This window comes from Diabrotica undecimpunctata, chromosome 2, assembly GCF_040954645.1.
Source record: "Diabrotica undecimpunctata isolate CICGRU chromosome 2, icDiaUnde3, whole genome shotgun sequence".
In the NCBI taxonomy this organism is placed as follows: domain Eukaryota; kingdom Metazoa; phylum Arthropoda; class Insecta; order Coleoptera; family Chrysomelidae; genus Diabrotica; species Diabrotica undecimpunctata.
The window spans coordinates 51,092,430-51,107,600 of NC_092804.1; the positions used below are offsets into that span (position 1 = coordinate 51,092,430).

General features: G+C 32.3%; 1 protein-coding gene across 2 annotated transcripts in view; it reads right to left on the reverse strand.

Annotated features, from left to right (window-relative positions):
• LOC140434529 (host cell factor 2-like) overlaps positions 1-15,171 on the reverse strand; it is a 45,209-nt gene that overhangs the window by 16,508 nt on the left and 13,530 nt on the right. The window contains exons 5-6 of one of the 2 annotated variants that reach the window (XM_072522865.1): positions 11,059-11,185; positions 4,522-4,749 (exon numbers count right to left, since the gene is read on the reverse strand). In XM_072522865.1, the coding sequence (XP_072378966.1) occupies positions 4,522-4,749; positions 11,059-11,185 (355 nt within the window). The remainder of the gene's footprint in view (positions 1-4,521; positions 4,750-11,058; positions 11,186-15,171) is intronic. The other variant, XM_072522866.1, reaches the window with a different exon arrangement.

Sequence of the window (15,171 nt, forward strand, 5' to 3'; positions counted from 1 at the left end):
GCTGGTTCTTGGAACAGTGGACAAACACTTAAAAGTGACGAGGATCTATAAAGACTCTTCCACTTCCGTACTGACTCTGCGCCAATTATGAATGTTCTTGGGAAAAATACTTTTTTAAAAACTGAACTTCACAATTAAAACTTTTATTTCGACTTACAAAGATTTTAGTAACAACAATAATAATTTAAATCAGACTGAAAAATATTGATTTTAACATGGTGTTTTATAATTTATTAATTGCTGATCTTGCTGTTCAATACGTCGCAATTTAGTCCAGAATGTTCAAGCGGTAGCCCCGTGTTGGAATCCACGTGGTGGAACTTACTGGATGGTAGCGGTCATTGTACTGTAACTTGCGCCATTCGACCACACTTGCTATTAAAAAAAAACTGGTGGTTGATGCGGGGCAGTAGGGGGTTACATTTGAGGCATGAATTTTGCATGAAAATTCGTCCCATCCCAATACAAATTGACGTGTTTTTTTTAATATTAAAGAAACTCTTGGTTTCTGAGTTTCTGGGGGGGGGGGTCAAATTTTAAAGTCAATTCCAAATCGTTGAAACACGTTTTATATATATATATATATATATATATATATATATATATATATATATATATATATATTATATATATTTAACGTGATTATTTCGACCAAAAAACAATTTATAAAATATGTTGGAAATATCGGGTATGTGGCCTATATTAAATAAAAATCTTTGTTTTTCTAAAGCTCAATATTTCGCCATTTATTTAATAGCTTCATCGGGAGTAACTGTAAAAAACAAACATTTCAAAACACTGACGTACACTTAGATTTACAATACTTACAGAAATTAAAAGATTATACACATAAATAAAATTGAATATTAAAATAACATTATTGTTGATGAGACTGTACATTTAATAAAATGCATGTTAAAATTTAAAATATCTTTGAGCACGTTCGTTAACAATAAATAAGATGGAACAAGTAAAAATTATTTCAAAATGAAAAAAATAACAATGTAAGAAAACATTAGAGGAATAGTATTTCTTTAATTAATCATTAAGGCTAGTTAGTATGATTAATCATTAAGGTGAGTGTAGTTTTAAATTTTGTTTAATATATTGCAATATATGTTGCTTAATTGCCCCGTGTCTCTTTTATAATTTAAAGTTTGTTTATTTTTGTTAATGTGGTACATCTCCAAAAATAACCTACTTTTGTAATTTTCAGTCTGTGCCAAAATACGAGCATTGTTTTTGTAGTGCTCGACAACTCGCAAGAATTTTTTCCTAAGCGGCAATCACTTTTATGCTGTGTGATACGTTGTTTTAGCCACTGCGATGTATGGCCAATGTAGCTTTTTTCACATCCTAGACACGGTATTTCATATACCACATTACTCCTATATAAGGTTGGTACTGGGTCTTTAATTTTAGAAAAAAGTTGTTTGCTATTTATGGTATTGTATTTAGCTATATTAATATTAGAAACATCTTTAAATATGGATACGACAGACTGGGTTAGACCGTTAACAAAGGGGAGTTTTTTGTATTTGATTGACTCATTGTTAGAATCAAGGACAGGACCATCATAGAAATTACTGCTGTAAATGAGTTTTTTTAAAATATGTTTAGGATAGCCGTTGTTTCGAAAAATTTTGTATATGTCCAGATTTTTTTGTAACAAATTATCATCAACAATGGACATTACCCTGTTTTTCATACCCAATACTGTATTATATTTTTGACGAGTGGTGTGGTTTGAAAAGTAATTCATATACCTTCCCGATGCTGTTGGCTTTTGGTACCAATCCAATGTCAGAATATTGTCATTTGTTCTTATTACCTTTGTGTCTATAAATGGTATACTAAGATCTGTTTCGGTTTCAATTGTGAACTGAAGATGTTCATTAAATGAATTAAAAATGTTTAATGTGGTATTGATGTGATAAGATGGGACTGCACATATGATGTCATCGACATATTTATATATAAATGGTAATTCGAAAGGTAATTGTGTGATCACATTGTCTAAGAGATGATCAGTTACAATAGTAGCAAGGATGGGACTAATCGGGGAACCCATAGGTGTTCCAAAAATTTGGGAGTAAAATTTTTCATTGAAACTGAAATAAGTGTTATTAAAAATGAAACTGAGAATTAGTAAAAAATTACCTTTAGATAATGTCGTGTAGTCTTTTACCTTTGTCGATGCTGTTAGGGGAATTCGGTTACAAAAAGATTATGTTTTGATTTCTTTGGATGTTATTTACAAACATTCCATTAAATATGGCCACAGACATTATAGAAACAAATTTGAACCTTATAAAAGACTACACGACATTATCTTAGGGTAATTTTTTACTAATTCTCAGGTTCATTTTTAATAACACTTATTTCAGTTTCAATGAAAAATTTTACTCCAAAATTTTTGGAACACCTATGGGTTCCCCGTTTAGTCCCATTCTTGCTACTATTGTAACTGATAACCTCTTAGACAATGTGATCACACAATTACCTTTCGAATTACCATTGATATATAAATATGTCGATGACATCATATGTGCAGTTCCATCTTATCACATCAATACCACATTAAACATTTTTAATTCATTTAATGAACATCTTCAGTTCACAATTGAAACCGAGACAGATCTTAGTATACCATTTTTAGACACAAAGGTAATAAGAACAAATGACAATATTCTGACATTGGATTGGTACCAAAAGCCAACAGCATCGGGAAGGTATATGAATTACTTTTCAAACCACACCACTCGTCAAAAATATAATACAGTATTGGATGAAAAACAGGGTAATGTCCATTGTTGATGATAATTTGTTACAAAAAAATCTGGACATATTATACAAAATTTTTCGAAACAACGGCTATCCTAAACATATTTTAAAAAAACTCATTTACAGCAGTAATTTCTATGATGGTCCTGTCCTTGATTCTAACAATAAGTCAATCAAATACAAAAACCTCCCCTTTGTTAACTGTCTAACCCAGTCTGTCGTATCCATATTTAAAGATGTTTCTAATATTAATATAGCTAAATACAATACGATAAATAGCAAACAACTTTTTTCTAAAATTAAAGACCCAATACCAACCTTATATAGGAGTAATGTGGTATATGAAATACCGTGTCTAGGATGTGAAAAAAGTTACATTGGCCATACATCGCAGTGGCTAAAACAACGTATCACACAGCATAAAAGTGATTGCCGCTTAGGAAAAAATTCTTGCGCAGTTGTCGAGCACTACAAAAACAATGCTCGTATTTTGACACAGACTGAAAATTACAAAAGTAGGTTATTTTTGGAGATGTACCACATTAACAAAAATAAACAAACTTTAAATTATATAACAGACACGGGGCAATTAAGCAACATATATTGCAATATATTAAACAAAATTTAAAACTACACTCACCTTAATGATTAATCATACTAACTAGCCTTAATGATTAATTAAAGAAATACTATTCCTCTAATGTTTTCTTACATTGTTATTTTTTGCATTTTAAATAATTTTTACTTGTTCCTTCTTATTTATTGTTAACGAACGTGCTCAAAGATATTTTAAATTTTAACATGCATTTTATTAAATGTACAGTTTCATCAACAATAATGTTATTTTAATATTCAATTTTATTTATGTGTATAATCTTTTAATTTCTGTAAATATTGTAAATCTAAGTGTACGTCAGTGTTTTGAAATGTTTGTTTTTTACAGTTACTCCCGATGAAGCTATTAAATAAATGGCGAAATATTGAGCTTTAGAAAAAACAAAGATTTTTTATTTAATATAGACCACATACCCGATATTTCCAAATTATATATATATATATATATATATATATATATATATATATATATATATATATATATATATATATATATGTATAATTTTTTTTATAGAATTTAGATCTTTTATATGTGAATCATCTCTAATATACATCTTTTGTCGTAATTAATTAAGTTCTTTTCCAAAATCTGGTACATTTTCAAAATCAAAGGAATGGCTTTTTTCTAGAGAACGTTTGGCTAAGGTTGTTGTGAATCCTTCTATGCAGGTATTGGCGTATTTGCATAACATATATTGAACAACCTAGGTCGTCATCCTCAAGGTTCAATATCCATTTTTATTCATGTACTTTTAAATTTGTAATTTTTAAGCAGGTAGAGAAAAAAAAATAAACCATTTTTATTCATGAACTTAAAAAAAATGTTTAAATCTATAATGTTTAAGCAGCTAGAGAACAAAAATAAAATAAGTCAGATGTATGCTGAATATTTACAGAATTAAAAGATACACCAAGTAAAATAGACACTGAATGCTAGAATGAACCTAAGGGAGATTTGAATATAACACGAAAATATTAAAATTAATGTATGATTCATGAATTTATGGAATTGTCGTTTTAAAGTTTTTGTAGGGGTATTTATCTTTCAACAATTAAACAATCTTATTAATCCTGATACCTTAATTTGCACATTTATCGATAACCTAAAACTGATTGACTTACCAATTGTAGCAATTTTTCTTGTCGTTTTGAAAGGTTTGAAAGCCACTAATTTCTCAGTTCCTGTGTTTATTTGGTGTGGTATCACTTTTATAGTCTGCAGAGGTTTATTGGCTAGCGAAATGGGTGAAATTTTTACAATGGAATGTTTGCGTGTTTGAGGTAAAACATTTGTCAATGTTTTTGCCTGAACGATATTACAGCCTTTTGGCAAGTTCACTGACTTCATGTCTGTGGATAAAAAAATAGTAACAATCTGTGGTGATGCTTTTTGTGTATCTCTCCAACATTATATATAATATACACACAACCAAACTTATATGGAATCACCCAGTATTTCTTACTAATAATAAGAAATGTATGACAACTTTTTTTGCAGATAAGAGATAAAGGTTTTTGTTGGAAATACGATTCATAATTGATAAAATTTGATCAAGTACACATTGAAAAATTGTATTATTTGTGTCAAGTTGTAAAACCGAGACGTCAGCGTAAAGTTAAGTTTGCGTTCAAAAAAGGTAATATGCCCTACGTAGGTTTGTCAGATGTTCAGAGGGGAAGAATTGTTGCTCTTGTTAAGCAGGGAATGTCACAAAGGCAAATTTCAGCTACGCTACACGTCTCGCAGAGCGTTGTTTCAAAAACTTATGCAAGATTTTTAGAATTGGGTACACTCAAGAACAGGCCTAGAGAAAGTCGTCGTAGAGTAACTAGTGATCGACAAGACCGACTTTTAGGTCAAATAGCTAGAAGAAATCCAACCTCTTCTCATCCGGAGCTCCAAAGGCAACTTTTGCAGACTACAGGTATTGACATTTCAGTTGAAACAGTACGAAAGAGACTTTGTTCCCAAAATTTATTTAGCAGGAGGCAGTTGAGGGTTCCCGAGTTATCCAGACAGAACAAAATTGATCGGCTGAATTGGTGTCTGGAACACCAGAACTGGACAAATGAAGATTGGCAAAATATCCTTTTTTCAGATGAAACCAGAATTGGCCTGAGATCAGATGACCGTCGAATTCGGGTTTTAAGAGGTCGAGGCAGACTAGCTGGAGTGGAAACTGCCAGATCCGTTCCAAAATATAAAGGAGGAACTGTAATGTTTTCAGAAGGTATTATGATGGGAGAAAAAACACCTTTACGTCCCTTACGGCAAAGTTTAACGGGTCGCCGGTATGTCGATTTGGTACTAGAACCCATAGTTAGGCTGTGGCGAGGTGCAGTGGGAAATATTTTCATTTTCATGCACGATAATGCCCCTCCACATACCAGCAGAGTTGCCACAGACTTTCTGGAAACTGAAGATGTCACTGTTCTGAGCTGGCCTGCCTGCTCACCTGATATTAATCCCATTGAGCATGTGTGGAACCTCATTAAAAGAAGGATTAGAGCTCGAAGGGATAATCCAGGTAATGCGGATCAGCTCATTCAAGCCGCTCTAGAAGAATGGACAAACTTACCTCAAGAACAAGTTGACGATTTGATTAGAAGCATTCCCCGTCGGATTGAAGCTTGTATTAAAGATAGAGGTATTAGAACAACACTGTATCTTTCTTTAGTCAACCATTGCAATGTTTTCATTTGTTCGTGTTTTTTTGCGTTTTTGTTAATTTCAAGCATTTGTAACATTTTGGGATTGTTTTTTTTTTGATAGTAATTAAACTGATTTAGTATAAAATGTAGTTTATTTTCCATTAAAAAAATTTAGTAATACTTTACAAAATCGGAAATACTGGGTGATTCCATATAAGTTTGGTTGTGTGTATATAGGGATTTAATGGAGTAGAACGCGTCTCAAATAGCTTGCTCTACTCAAATACCTACATCGCGTTCATATGATGCTCCCTATTAGGTAACAAACGCGACTATGGCGACCGAGTATCAACGAAATAATCATAAGAATAGGAATCACTCCTTAATTTCACTATCAAAAGAAAACCGAAACAAATGGTCCTCTGTCCCGGATAGATGTTAAATCATCAGAAGATGCGTGGAATTCCCGGCTTGACACAGTGAAGTTAATAAATAAAATACAGACATGAAATGTATGAACACCATTTGCCTCGGAAAACTTGCAAACGTAATCAAAGAAATGAAGAAAATTAACATAACCTCCACGAGGAAATTACACACAAGATTCTCAACATAGACATGGAGTAGGTATACTTATAAAAATCTCCCTAACAAAGTACATAAAACGTATTACCTATATCGGAGAGAATATTTATGTTATAAATAGAAAGTAAGCCGTTTAATATTAATATAATCCAAGTATATGCTCCTACAGCAGGTAAACTATTTTAAACACTTTCACCAAGAATTTTTACCAGCCAAGTTTGTTATTTTTTTAAGCAATCTACAGTAAAATTAATTTTTAAAGTATTTTCGATTATACATTCCTATTCTATATTATTAAATCTACACTTGAGTGCAAAATAATCGACTTAAAATTATTTTGCGAAAGTACGTCCTGTTTCAATCTAAAAAGTGTAAATTTAAAAATATTTAGGACCGATTGTTCGAACGCTAATCAAAACTTAATTGTAATCACAAATAGTTAATTAAAATCAAATACGACACATTTTGAAGTTATGTTGACTGATTTATTTTATTCAATTTTATTATTTTGCTTTTTAATTTAAAATAAACCATAATTAAACTATTTCTGATGTTAATTTCATGTTTTTATTTAGAAATCAATAATAATAATAATAATAATAATAAGCAATTTTTAATAATTTTGACAGCTGCTGTGACGTATTTAATTGTAATTAAATATTTTATTACAATCAAGTTTTGATTAGCGTTCGAACAATCGGCCCAGTGTACAATCATTAACCCCATTATTGAGTTTTAAAAAAGTTTTGTTTTTGGTGAGGCGGATGACGTACTACAGATAAATAATGCAACACGTAGGGAGGGGGTCAGAATTTGACTCATTGAAATCGACACGCACCAACTTAACCCATTCGGTTAACATCGTACGCATCAATTTCCATAGCAACCCTCTAATACATCAGTCACTTAAGTTTGCAATTGAACAACAAATGGATACCACATCCGTCAAAGCAGCTCAAGCAGTAGCATTATTGAGAAAAGGCCTGAGCCAGAGAGTCTGCTGTGTCCCGAGTGTATCATCGGTACCAAGATATTGGTGATTATGTCCGCCGACAAGGAGGAGGCCGTAAACGAATAAAAACGGAGAGAGATGATCGACTTCTTGTATCGAAATACTTGAGAAATCGACATTTGACTGGTGCTAATCTCAAAAAAGAGCTTAGAGAGGTCTGAGGCGTACTTATCAGCGTTTGGACAGTCAGAAGAAGACTGAAGGCAGCCAACCTGACATCAAAAAGGGCAGCTACGGGTCCCAAGCTCACTGCAGCCCATAAGCAAAGGATATTAGAATTTGCTCGAGAACATCTGGATTGGGACGACTATCAATGGAGTCAGGTATTATTCTCCGACGAAAGTAAGATCTGCCTACATGGCAACGACAAGAGGCGTCGAGTCTATAGAAGGCCAGGGGCGATTTGCTCAATATTGTATACGAGAAATTGTGTCATATGGAGGCGGTTCTTGTATGTTTTGGGCAGGAATTTCCATGGATGGGAAAACCGAGCTGGTTTTTGTGCCTGGTGGAGGACTTGGAAGAAGTTTAACGGCGGATCGTTACATCAGATACATTTTGGAGGAACATATGGTTCCATATGCAGGATTTATTGGTGATTTTTTAATGCACGATGCCATACCGCACGAGTTACCACCAATAATCTGACAGAGATCGGTACACCTACAATAAATTGGCCTGCGTTGAGCCCGGACATAAATTTAATAAAGCATGTTGGGGATAAGCTTAAACGAAGGGTCCGGGACAGAAATCATGCACCAAGGAGCATAATAGAATTGAGAGCTGCTCTTAATGATAATGGACAGTAATGCCTCAAGAATTGATTAGAAAAGTCATCCGTTCCATGCGATATCGATTGGAAAGTATAATTAGGAGTAGGAGTGGTAATATCAAGTACTGAAAAGTAATGAAATTCATTTTGTAATTGATGATTTCTCTCTTCATAACGTCTTTCTTGCGTTAGTTCTAATGATGAATATTTAGGAATATTTACACTATGCTTAATCTATTCGCAACTGTTATCGCCCAAATCTCAACATGAATAAGTTCATAAAAATAGCCATGTGGAAAGCCAACGGGCTAGCTCAACATGCCCATGAGGTCAATAACAAATCACACTATTGACATAATGTTAACATCTGAAACTAATTTTACAAATCGAAGTTACATCAAAATTCCGAACTACTTGATATAAATATAAAACAAAGCATCCACTTGGCACCGCACATGGAGGAACTGCAATTATAATGAGGTCATCACTGAGAACTATTAAGGAATATAACACAGGGCAAAATCAAAGGCAGAAGAAGTGTAGGAAGACGTAAAATCTCGTGGCGACGCAATTTCCGTGAAGGGTTTGGATGCAGTTGAATTGAACTACATATTTAGGAGCGTAACCAACAAAATTAAAATTGCCAGAATTATTTACAATCTCCAATAGGAGCGAAACTTAAAGAAGAAGAATATCCAACCAATTAGTGTTAGCATTGATAACTGGAACGTCAATGCCATTTATAGTACACCACGGTACACAATAAACAAACAGCAAAATCAAGAGTTTTTTAACACACTTGGCAATAAGTCTCTTACGGGATGCGACTACAATGCTAAACACACTTACTGGGGATCTAGATTAATAAATCCGAAACGTAGACAACTGTATATGGCAATGAATAGTCATAATCAAACACAAATAGTAATAAGCAAACAGTACAATCTTGTTTTGTATTGTCATCCGACCACTCTCATATCATGGTTAAATTAAATTCACGAATTTACATTGGATACAAAAATACCTCGAGGCATCTTGGCAGTCAACACCAATAGGACCATTTCAAATCAAACAACAACACCAGCCTAATGAAATCGTAAAAAAAATTGCAGAAATCGAAGATTAAGAAAACCATGGCAGAGAACACGCGCGCCTTAGGATAAAACTGAATTGAACCAAGCTACCGCCCAATTAAAAGCTATTTTAAATAATCATAAGGATAATAATAAGTATTCAGTATTACATGAAAAACTTATCAGCAAATTAGAAATCACCGAGTACTCACTTTCGAAGGCAACACGGAAATTAAATCGACCTCAATTAACCAACCCTCCTATGCAAATTAGTAATAGAAGATGGGCTAGGAGCAATAAAAAAAAGCCGAGCCAAAATTTAAAGATCTCTCCAAAAAACTAATTCTTTACTTGACACAGCTTTTCAATACAATCCTATAAACGGGCTATTATAGTATTCCATGGAGAGTGGTACAAATTATTGTAATTTCTAAGCCAGGTAAAGCTATAGAAGACATTAAATCATATAGACCTATTACCCTACTGTTGATGATGTCAAAGATTTTTGAAAAACTACTGTCGGATACGTTACAACCAATTCTTATAGGTCGCCAACTAATACCTAACCACCAGTTTGGATTCAGGCAATAACATGCCACCAGTGAGCAAATACATAGAGTCTGTAGTTGTATTCATAAAACTTTAGAAAAAAGTAAACACTGTTCAGCAGCCTTTTTGGATTTTTCTCAAGCCTTTGATAGAGTTTGGCACACTGGTCTACTCTACAAACTTATAGAAGTCCTTCCCTTAAATTATTTCCTTATTCTCAACTCCTACCTCCTTGACCGCCATTTGCTAGTACGACATTACGATCAGTACAAAAGTCTAAATCCAATCAAAGCAGGGGTTCCACAGGGTAGCAAGCATATATTCATAAAAAAAACAACTGGGCCTTAAGCTTAGCTGACTACTGATTACTAGATAAAAGATCACAACTCTACATAACAAGGTATTAGTTTTTAATCGCCAGTATGGAGTTGTAGGGATCAACGTCCAGGTCTAATGTAGACATCTTGGAGAGGTTTAAATCAAAAGTCCTACGTGTCATTACAAGTGCACCATGTACCATGTGTGTCTACCTTATCAGTTCATTACGCATGACCTTCAAGTCAAGACTGTTCAAGAAAATATCAGAAATTGCTCCCAAAAATATGCTCTGAGGCTTAAAAACCATCCTAACAATCTTGCAACAAATCATATGAAGCCATTACCAAATCGAAGACTAAGGCGACCCACTCACAGTGACCTTTTAACAAGATTTCTAAACTGAGTTATTTTTATATTTTTGTACTTTTTTTTTGTATTATTATTACAGATTATAAATAAATGGGAAGTTAAAAAAACCTCGTGGAAGGTCAGTGTTAGCATTTATTGGTGCATTAGTTACTAATTTTTGTCATTGTCATGGTACGCGTCGGTTCAATTCAGTTCTCTCACAAAGTCTTCCCTGATAAAACATAGACGTTAAAATACGTGTAGAAGAATGGCAAGGGACTCAAATTGAATCGAAATGCAACCATATATATTTATTTTGTTTATTTTCTGTTACTTATTGTAATCCTTACCATTTGTAGTAGTACTATTGTGAACGGAAGCAGCGGTTGTTTTTGGTGTCAAAAATGATGAGACCAAAGCTGTGGAGGTCGCTGGGATTTTTGATTCAGTAATTGGGTGGATCTCACACTTTTGTATCTAAAAAAGAACTACTTGTTAATACGTTGAAGATATATTAAAATAAGATCAGTGGCGGTTGGTGAGAGAGGGCTGCGGATTGATGCCTTCCCTAGAAAAATAGTGTATAATCTTGCGGACTAGATATTGTTTATATAATTTAACAAATCATTGCAAAACGTGACGTCATATGCGTCATATCCTCATTTTTTCTTATTCTCTGGACAGAAAAACAGCGGTAAAGCATGTGATAAACAATTGCATTAAAAAAAAAACATTACAAACACGACGGAATTTGAATGTAGATACCAACTGCATTTGAAAATTTAGTAATTAATTGTTGTTATCGAGTAATAATAAATGATGTTGTTTCCACTTGGTAGTTGAACTTTATTCTTTTATTCTGCCCTTATTTGTTCTAATAATGTCATAATATTATATACATTATCACTAGACTTCGGCAAATATGCAAATAAAAATGTAGAAAATATGCGCATAAATATGCACGTGTTTACCCGAAAATATGCAAATATTTTACAAAATATGCATACAAATAAATAAAAAAATCGTAAAATAGTAACAATTTTATTTAAAAAAAAAAGTGATCATAACTAAATATTTCCTACTATTCATTAAGATTTACATTTATTTTAAGTAACTACATCATTTTTAAGTATGAATAAACTTATTTAGAATTATGGTAACAATAAATGACCAAGTGGTGTTCAAAATTTTCTAACAAAAACTTGTGGCTTCTGTCTGAGTACATATATTTATATATGGAAAAACTTCGTTCAACATCAACTGATGTAACGGGAGCATTTTTCAAACTAACCAAAACATTTGGTTCTAAATTAATCGTTTCCGAAATATTTCCAGCTAGAACACTGACTACTTCAGAAAGAATATGGTAACCTTTATTTTTTTCCATAGTAGCTTCAAATTTTTTTAAAATATCTTTTCCAATATTACCTCTAACGTTCCGACAACATGACGCAAATTCTTTTATTAATGCTGTACTTTCGAACAATGACAGTTTTGGTGATTCTAACTGAGTAATTGTTTTTTGAACAAAACTAAAATTTGATTTTATAAATGAAAGTTCTTGTTGAAGCAAGTTACTCTGAAAAGTTTGTTTAGAATCCAAAAGAGATTGGGAACTTTCATCTGTTAACGTATCAATTATGTTCTTTATTTTAACAAAATGATCTGCATAAAAATTAGCTGCTTCTAACCATGTTCCCCATCGCGGTCAAATAGGTTGTGGTGGAAGAGGAATGTTAGGTAGCATTTCTTTATAAAGTTGAATTCTTATAGGAGATTTAAGAAATACTTTTTTGACACTGGATATCATGGTATTTACAAGAGGAAACTTTTTTCGTATTTCCTCTGCAACTCTGTTTAATCCATGCGCTACACAAGTAACATGTATTAAATCTGGGAAAAATATTTTTAAATTTTGTCCTGCTTTCACCATATAAGGAGCAGCATCCGATAAAATAAGCAGTAATTTATTAGAAGGAATAGTTGTCGGAAGAAAAAAAATTGCTAATGTTTCTTGTATAAAACGCGAAATTGTTAAAGCATTTGTTTTCTCAAGTTACTGGCATGAAATAAGATGAGATTTTGGTAAGGTATCTTCTTTAAGAACACCAATCAATAAATGAGCAATATACTTTCCTGAGGAATCAGTGGTTTCGTCTACAGATATGTAAAAATAATTATCTGCAATTTCTTCCTTAATATTAATTAACACCGACGAGTATAGCCCGTTCACATTATTTCTTCTTAGAGACCGATCACTTGGAACATTAAGTTTGCAATATTTTTTTAGAAACGAACTAAAATTTACATTTGCTAATTTTGAAAGCGGTATGTTTGCAGACACTAATGCGCGACACAAGTCTTCATTAAAAGTTTCTTGCTCATCTAATTTTTTTGAAGTAGATTGGAAACATTTAGCCATTGAAGTTTGATGTTTTCCTCCTATTTTTCCTTTTTTTGCAATGTGTGAAGCAGTTCTCACATGTTGGTCTATCTGAAATTTCTTCTCACATGCTATCTATAAATAAAAATAAAAACCTTTATTTTAACCCAACCTTTAAAATATAAAAATATACAAGGTGTTTTTGGTTAATCAAATAACTGGTTTGGAAAAAAAACACTCGCTAAGTGTTTTAAATGCAGTATTAATCCACAAATTAGTTTTTGTTACTAACCATTAGTACATCATATAACTTATTTTAAAATTCAACAAAAGTTTTTTTTTTGTTAATTCAATTACAATAAAAATAATTGTGTTTTAGAATAGCTGACTTCATAAAAAAAAGTAAAGGTGAAAAATTTTTCTAAATACACACCATTGTATTGTACCATGGACAATTTTTTCTCACTAAAGGAAGCTATTTTTCATTTAAAAACAACCTACGAGTACTAAATTTCAAGTAAATACGTTTATTGGTTTTAAAGTTATTGTTGTTATTAACTAAAAGAATTTAATTTTTTTTAATTTTAACACCCTGTATCTCGAAAAGTAAATAAGTTTGACCCCTCATTAACTATATCGTTTTGTTCAATTTTTCGAGAAGTATCTACAGTCAAACGTTGTAAGTGTCATTTGGGAACACCCTGTATGTATGAAATATTAGATATTTAATAGAAAATATTAGATACTTACAATTTTGCCACAGACTGAACAGTAGATTTTTCCCATATCCATAGACAGCTCTTTATAAGGTTTAATCCAAGTTGAAGCACTGGTTGTTTTAGGCATTATAAAATCACAATCTTCCTTTTTGTTACGCACAACGAGTGTTTACGCTTTGAATATCAAAACAAAAATGATTTACAAATCTGAGCATCAAATTAGAAATGTTTAGGTACCTAATTCAATAAACTGGGAGATTTTGGAAAATCCCTAAATTAGGAACAAAACTATTAGCCGTTTACCTGCTGTTAAGATACAATAAATTGTAGATAGATTTGATAGAAGAATGTTGAGGGCTACTTAAATTGATCTTCTTTGAAATTGTAAATGTTTTGTACCTGTAGAGATTACGTACTTAGATCATTTCTTGATTAAAATGACTACAAAATTTTATACAAGAATTGAAATAAATTGGTATGTTTAAAAATTTTCAAATACAGTATAAAAATCTGAACTTTTATGCACTTTATGCAAACTTTTATACAAATATGCCAAAATATGAAATATTTACATAAAATATGCACAATATGCAAAATATGCAATATGCATATTTGCCGAAGTCTAATTATCACATATAATATATATCATAATAATAGTGTTGATAAATGCGCTGAGCTACACAAGATATGTTGTAAACACCTATATTTCAGTAAATCCGAATTAGTTCAATAGAAACTCTATTAATCTATAAAATGCTTTTTATTGGGAATTAAAAATTAATTGTGTTCCGAGCGCCGATGTTCTTACGGGGAACATTTAAAATCACTCTCATTGTGACGTCATGCGCGAACTCATCCCAATTTCGCACTCGGGAGTATCATAGTATAGGATAGGTAATGGATTTTGACAAGAGCTATGACCTTGTAAATAACACGTAAACTTGTGTACTGCATCGGCATGACTCATAGCTCTTGTTAAAATCCATTACCTCTACCTTTTATTCTTTGTACCATGTGGCCACCGTAATGTCACATTCCGGCTGTCCATTTTGCTTATCAGTCCGTTCGATTTAGACCCACGTTGTGTTCTTAGAACTTTATTAGAAAATAGTGTTGCTACACAATAAATAAACATTTGAACATAAACGACTAGAAATCGTATCGTATTCCTATCATAATATGATACAGGAGCGTGCGGTGAAATTTGAAACGAGGGAAGCAATTCATACGAAAATTGTAAAAATTCATATATTTATAATGCAATTCAATTCTTCTACCAGTATTCGCAAATTGGTGTATAATTTCCTTGTAAAACGTAGATATTGTGACACTTCTTTAACCAGATTATTTTGAATTGATAA